The sequence below is a fragment of the Alosa sapidissima genome, chromosome 4, assembly GCF_018492685.1.
Source record: "Alosa sapidissima isolate fAloSap1 chromosome 4, fAloSap1.pri, whole genome shotgun sequence".
NCBI lineage: Eukaryota > Metazoa > Chordata > Actinopteri > Clupeiformes > Clupeidae > Alosa > Alosa sapidissima.
The window spans coordinates 36,170,561-36,178,073 of NC_055960.1; the positions used below are offsets into that span (position 1 = coordinate 36,170,561).

The following is a 7,513-nucleotide window of genomic DNA, read 5'->3' on the forward strand; positions in this document are numbered from 1 at the left end:
AATAGAAGCGATAAACAATGTTTCTCTTGGTAAAGCAGTCATCTGAATTTGTGCATGCTGCTTAAAATTAGAAAATAACTTGGCCGGTCGCTGCATCTGTAACGAGCAAAACGGCCAGAGACATTCAATTTCTTTCACAATTTACCCAACGCTTTAGCCACAGTCATTGCACCATCATAATTATGGCTGTTGATTTATTGGTTTAAATTGAATTTGGGGAAATGGCTGCTAGCGTGCGCTGCTAGCGGAGCTCCCTTGGCTACACAGCAGCCAGTAATTACCATGTTAAAAGTGGCATGTCATGAATAAAACAGTGAGGGTGTGGCGAGATTATTTCTGGAAGCAATCAATGAAATGTTACCAAATAACTACTTGCCAGTTCACACTCGTTTCTCTGGTTGCGGCAATGCCATGCCAGAAATTAGCATATGACAAAAAATACATATTTTGGTTGTCTTAAGAAGCAAATGAGAAAAATAGTGATTCTTGTTTTTTTCACCATTTGTGATAAACAGACAACCAGATGTTTTTAAATGGCACTTTTGTTTGTAACGCCTTCATGAGGCTGTGACTTTTGATTTGAAAGTCAAATTTCATTTCGGCCGGTCTCATTCCTCTGGGAAGTGCCACAGATTGACCGCTGGCCAGACGGTCATCGTTGCAGAGATCCTGCTTTACCATAGAGGTGTTAAATGGGTCTCTCTGAGTTTTGTTTTTGCGCACCGATCAGAGTTGGCAAATATGTCCCTGGAGTATAGTGAATGCGGATGATGTACCAGGCGATGCCATTCCCATATGATCGCCTCCGCTCACTCCAGTCTCTTCTCCTCCGACATGGACCTGTGGATTAACACCGGCCTCACACTGACACCTCACACAGGGGGATGCAAAGCCTGTTACACGCTATTGCTCTGGGGAGGCAATGGATGACACATGCTGATGATACGCAGTAAACTCTTCTCTGACCTTTCAAAGAATGAAGGTTCTCCTCTCCTCCTGTTGTTGGTCCCAAGTGTCATGCATTTGCACGGGTAGAGCTATCTGATGGTAGAGACAGTATGCTACTGTAATATGAGTAGAGGTGCTTTCTGAATGAATGAATGAATGAATGAATGAATGAATTACACCATTGCACACCACCAAGGTCTGAATTACACCATTGCACACCACCAAGGTCTTGTCAACTTGCAATGTTCAGGTGTGACATGATTTAAATTGTAAGCAACTTGGGCTACTCACTACAGGTTTCCAGAGAAGACATTTAAAAGCTATATTTTCAATTTGGAACAAAGATGTTGTATTATTATCATTTTTTTATTATTATTTATTTATTTCATGACAAAAAACAATGGCTATCTGATTTTGAGTTTTTCCAAGGTCTCTCTCTGTCTCTCCTAATTTCTCTCTCTCTCTCTCTCTCTCTCTCTCTCTCTCTCTCTCTCTCTCTCTCTCTCTCTCTCTCTCTCTCTCTCTCTCTCTCTTCCTCTCTGTCTTTATCCCTCACTCAGAGATGAAGTGTCAGTTGAAGATTGCGCCCCGGGCACCAGGCTGCCCAAAGCCACCAGCATGTGTGTGTCCCTCTGCCACTCTCTCCCAGCCTACTGACACACACATGAAGGGAGGGGAGGGGGGGGGGGGCTGGCAGAGGGAGGGAGGGTGGTGGTAGTGGGGGGGGGGGGGGGGGGGGGGGTGAGTGGGGTTTGCACAGGGGGTCAGTCCTTTAGAGAGAGAGAGGGAGGGGGGAAAATCATGCGCTAAATAGCCCCAAATGTTCTGCTCTTGACTCTCCTGGTGCACAGATCTATAAATGAATAATAGCCATCAATCATTGTCATTTCTCCTTGTGCCCGGCTCAGACGAGGCAGACTAATGTCATTGTCTGTTACTGTCCACGTCCCCTGCACCTCAGTCCATGCGGTGTCAAAGCCGACATGACAGGCGCATGTTGAACTGGACGAGAGGGACACAAAGTCACCCTCTTTTTTTTCTATTTGGGTTCATCTGCATCATATCACTGCGACCTTTGTTTTCGTGCCCCTTCCCGTGTGACGGACAGCTGGGTGACCCCGTCATCAGGTCTGGCCTCAGGAGCAGAGAGACAGGGCTCTGATTCACTCGGACACATTTATGTAGATTATTCCAAGGTGGCTCCATAAGACATACTCTTGTTTGGGTCCACCTTGCAGGAACGTTTACATGTATATAAGTGGCCATATTGGAATTGGCTGTGCTGCATGCAGGTTCATGTGGACCTGTATTATGAATTTTATGAAGTTGCTACAATAGTCAGATTTGATCATTGAACTCACAGTTTGCTATTTAAGCAATAAGCCCCGAGAGGTCGTAGGTTACACTGATTTTAGACCAGCTAAGGGGCCTTGTTGGCATGACATTATTGCAATTGTACAGCTTGTTGCTAAATATGTTCATATTTTTATTCTGAAAACTATACTGTATAATGTGCCCTCCAATTTATGAATAATTGAATGTTCTGCCCCAAATAAAATGATCAGATGAGAGACATTTACAGCCACCATTCTGTAGCAACATGTATCAAAGAATTGTATGTATAAGTATAAGTATATATACTCTTTTGATCCCGTGAGGGAAATTTGGTCTCTGCATTTATCCCAATCCGTGAATTAGTGAAACACACTCAGCGCACAGTGAACACACAGTGAGGTGAAGCACACACTAATCCCGGCGCAGTGAGCTGCCTGCAACAACAGCAGCGCTCGGGGAGCAGTGATGGGTTAGGTGCCTTGCTCAAGGGCACTTCAGCCGTGCCTACTGGTCGGGGTTCGAACTGGCACTAACCAGTTGGCCACGGAGCGCTAACCAGTTTCGCCACGGCTGCCCACATTTGGGATATTTTTGTGTAGCAGAGCTTCATTCTCTCTGTGTTGAGTGCACAAGCATAAGCTGCTGTGAATGGGAGAAAGCATAGACGGGGGGTTGTGTATGAGGTGAGGGGAGCAGAGGGGCATCTCAGTGTGAGTGTGTGTGTGTGTGTGTGTGTGTGTGTGTGTGTGTGTGTGTGTGTGTGTGTGTGTGTGTGTGTGTGTGAGAGAGAGAGAGGGGGGTGGGGGGGGGGGTTGTGTATCTGGAGACGAGGGGAGCAAGGGGGTATCTCAGTGTGATGCGGCTGTGGACGCCAGGACCCGTGCCAGACTGTGGTGGGACATTAGAATGCAAATGGAGGCTGAGTGTGTGTGTGTGTGTGTGTGTGTGTGTGTGTGAGAGAGAGAGAGAGAGAGGGTGTGGGGGGTTGAAGGATTAGGACCTCGGGGGCTTGCTTATTTGCGCCGGCCCCTGACGTAATGCCTATAAGGCTGCTGACCGGTGGAGGAGGAAAGTGAAAATGTGAATTTATTTAGCACCCCCCCCCACCCCGCCCCCAAACGGACAAAAGGCCGGAGTGGGTAGGGGGCCGCTCCGACCGGCCTCTCCCAGCGACACGAGGTGCGTTTAATTAGGCCTGCCCCCGGGGGACGAGCGGCCCTTGGCCGTGCCGCTGAATGGGCGGAGAGGACAAATGTTCCACGGGGCTCCGTTAATTGATCAGGAAGGCCAGATTGGGACGCTGTTGGTGTCAGGGCCTTGCCCCCCTGACTGGCCCTTTCACCCAGGGCACCAGGCTTACTGCACAATTAAGGAACACCACCTGTTAAACACATGCTAAGTGTTATTTCCTATTTGGGAAATGTCAGAAAAGTCTACGTTTTAGAAATTATTTTTCACAGGATACTTAAGATATAAAACCGTATACTTTTACTTTGGATACTGGGCATTTTAAAATATTTGAAAAGATCCTTGTTTGTGGACCAATTAAATGGGATCACATTGTTAGTCCCCTTCTGTAGGAACAGACAGGTGGCAGGACTGGCCATCTTTTACAGGCCATGCTTCTTTGACCATTCTACCATGGTCTCTCTATGTCTGTGGGCTTATCCAAGTTGCATTCCTGGCTGTCACACAATGAACATGCAAGTTCACAATGAAACTTTTGGACTAATCACAAATAACCAGACCTCTAACTGTAATAGGTTTCTCTCTCTCTCTCTCTCTCTCTCTCTCTCTCTCTCTCTCTCTCTCTCTCTCCCTCTCTATCTATCTAACATGAAACATGAATATTCATGTGCGCACACTCTCTGACACACAGAGACACACACATCCTCTCCCTGGCCTTCTCTGTGCGTGTGTGTGTGTGTGTGTGTGTGTGTGTGTGTGTGTCGTTGACCCCTCTTCCTCTCTGGGCACAGACGCAGACCGGGCACAGAAGCACGGCATGGACGAGTTCATCTCGGCCAACCCCTGCAGCTTCGACCACTCTTCGCTCTTCGAGATGCTTCAGCGCCTCACCCTGGACCACAGGCTCAACGACTCCTACTCCTGCCTGGTGAGGCCTGTGCTCCGCAACCACCACCACCACCACCCTTTTGCCCTTTTGCCCTTGCCCACCACCAACACCCTTTTGCCCTTTTGCCCTTTTGCCCTTGCCCACCACCAACACCCTTTTGCCCTTTTGCCCTTGCCCACCACCAACACCCTTTTGCCCTTTTGCCCTTGCCCACCACCAACACCCTTTTGCCCTTTTGCCCACCACCAACACCCTTTTGCCCTTTTGCCCACCACCAACACCCTTTTGCCCTTGCCCACCACCAACACCCTTTTGCCCTTTTGCCCACCACCAACACCCTTTTGCCCTTTTGCCCACCACCAACACCCTTTTGCCCTTTTGCCCTTGCCCACCACCAACACCCTTTTGCCCTTTTGCCCTTGCCCACCACCAACACCCTTTTGCCCTTGCCCATGCCTTGACTAGGGTGAATAACCAATGCCCATGTCTCTTTCTCTTTCACTCTCTCTCTCCCTCTCTCTCTCTCTCTCTCTCTCTCTCTCTCTACCCCATTGTTTGTATGTGTCAATCTCTCTCTCTCTTCTACTCTCTACCTACATGTTTTTCTTTCTCCCTTTTTCTGTCTGTCTGTGTGTCTGTCTGCCGGCCTGTGTGTCCCTTCACCTGTCCCCGACAGGGCTGGTTTAGTCCAGGTCAGGTGTTTGTGCTGGACGAGTACTGTGCACGGAACGGCGTGCGTGGCTGCCACAGACACCTGTGCTACCTGCGAGACCTGCTGGAGCGGGCGGAGAATGGCGCCATGATCGACCCCACCCTGCTGCACTACAGCTTTGCCTTCTGCGCCTCGCACGTCCACGGGAACAGGTACGGCGCACGGTCAGTCTCGCGGCGCACCACACACTACACCACCGGCTCCTGGCCACTTACAGACACCTCCGTTACGTTAACCACTGTGTCCATGCTCATCCAAGACATCACTACAGACACACTTGGTCACCCGTTCACTGTTGTGTCTCTGATATTCCTGTACATAAACTAGCTTCAGTTTATCCATTCTTAACTTCTCTGCCATCCTCCCACAGACATCCTCCATCATCATTCACTCTTTTCTCATTATCCTTTCATCATTCTCTCTCTCTTTTCCTCTCTCTCTCCATCTCCGCCCTCCTTCAGTCTCATACACATCCCCGTACCGCACTCGTCTGTCGTTCTCTTCTCTCTGCTCCCTCTCTACCTCTCCTTCTCTCCTTTCTCTCCTTTCTCTCTCGATGGACGGAGGTATGTGAAGGTTTGTGTTTTTACCACTGCACCACTTTGCCTTTAATCTCTGACTGTACTAAAAGATGGTCTTGTGTAAATATCACCTGTCCGTCACTTCACTCCACACACCCCCGATGGAACTCCAGTTCCAGATGGATAAACAGGCTTGAGTCTCAGCCAGGTTGCCCCTGTGTCCAACCCCCCCCCCGCCCCTGAAACTTCTCCTGAGAAACCCCTCATGGCCTCAGTCCTTGTAGCAGCAGCTGTACTGCACATGACCAATGGTGAGGAGATCTAAGTCCAGTCGGACAGAAGGAGCCTAGTGTAGTGTGGCTTATCTCTGCTGCAGTCTCTCCGGCCTGCTGTCCACCCTCTCCTTTTGTCCTGCGTCTTCACCCTTCTGCTTTACCGTGCCTTGGAAGTGCATCTTATGTTCTGATTATGTTCTGATTATGTTCTGATTATGTTCTGATTTTATGTCATGTTCTTTTAACCTCATTTGATCTATGTTCCTCATTCCTTCAAATTCTGTGTCTTCTTTCTCTTGAGTTGCATCACTTCACTGTTTGTTTGTTTCTCTTTGTCCTGTTTGCATGTTTAATGTGTCTGTTGTCCTGTTTGCATGTTTATGTGCCTTTTGTTTTCTCTTGTTTCTGGCCTACTTGGCTTCCACTGTCTCTGGTTGCCCCTCTGGTGGTGTGTGTGTGTGTAACATAAAGTCAGAGAACGGGTGAGCTACTCAAGTGGCCGGTGTCGGAGGCCGACCTCGGCCGGGCCCTGTACCCCACGGGCCCCGAGCCCCCTGCCACCCCCCTCTAAGAGGGAGCTCAAAATCCTGGAGTTCAGGAGAAAAAAGGACTCCAACGCCAACACCCAAATGGCCCCCAGTGCCAAAAGGTAAGGCAGGCAGCCAGTGGTTTGGTCACCTCCTCCCACACGACCCGCTTTTAGACTCTGACCCTAAGGACATCGACATGGACATGCCATACGGTGTGTGTGTCAGTGTGTGTGTGTGTGTGTGTGTTTGCGTGTGTATGTGGGTGTGTGTGTGTGTGTGTATGTGTCTGTCTTTGTCCTTTGTTTTAGCGTCCATGTCTGTTTAAAGCAAAAAAATGTCATTGTCGATTGACACTTTGGTTTCCGTTGTCCGGGCCTGTAGTGTCAGTTTTCCCGTGAAGGGCCTCAAAGGCTCACCCACACGCGCTCACACACACACACACACACACACACACACACACACACACACACACACACACACACACACACACACACACACACACCGTGAAGGGCCTCAAAGGCTGCCCTCAGACGGACAGCGCAGGGTCCAGAGCCCTCTGTCACTCTCCGACTGACTGACAGGCGGTGGAGGGATGGTCAGTGACAACAACAGAGGCAGGGGCGAGTAAAAAAAGACCACGAGCGTCTGAAAACGGCTGCCCAGTGCCCTGAAGTGTGGGCTAAACTCAGCAGCCCCCCCCCCCCCCCCCCCCCCACACACACACACACACACACACCACACACACACACACACACACACTCCTGGAGAGCTGGGAGCAGAGTGGGGCAGTGCAATCTCCTGTGCACATTTAGGGTTGCGTTTATTTATGGTGTGTGTTGCGTTTATTTATGGTGTGTGTTGCGTTTATTTATGGTGTGTGTTGCGTTTATTAATGGTGTGTGTTGCGTTTATTTATGGTGTGTGTTGCGTTTATTTATGGTGTGTGTTGCGTTTATTTATGGTGTGTGTTGCGTTTATTTATGGCGTGTGTTGCGTTTATTATGGTGTGTGTTGCGTTTATTAATGGTGTGTGTTGCGTTTATTTATGGTGTGTGTTGCGTTTATTTATGGTGTGTGTTGCGTATATTTATGGTGTGTGTTGCGTTGCGTTTATT

The 7,513-nt window shown here is 49.1% G+C and overlaps 1 protein-coding gene across 1 annotated transcript in view; it reads left to right on the forward strand.

Annotated features, from left to right (window-relative positions):
- The window catches only part of cadpsa (Ca2+-dependent activator protein for secretion a), a 151,730-nt gene that overhangs the window by 100,450 nt on the left and 43,767 nt on the right, over nucleotides 1–7,513 (forward strand). The window contains exons 15-16 of the mRNA XM_042090214.1: nucleotides 4,263–4,399; nucleotides 5,037–5,224. Coding sequence (XP_041946148.1) covers nucleotides 4,263–4,399; nucleotides 5,037–5,224 — 325 coding nt within the window. The remainder of the gene's footprint in view (nucleotides 1–4,262; nucleotides 4,400–5,036; nucleotides 5,225–7,513) is intronic.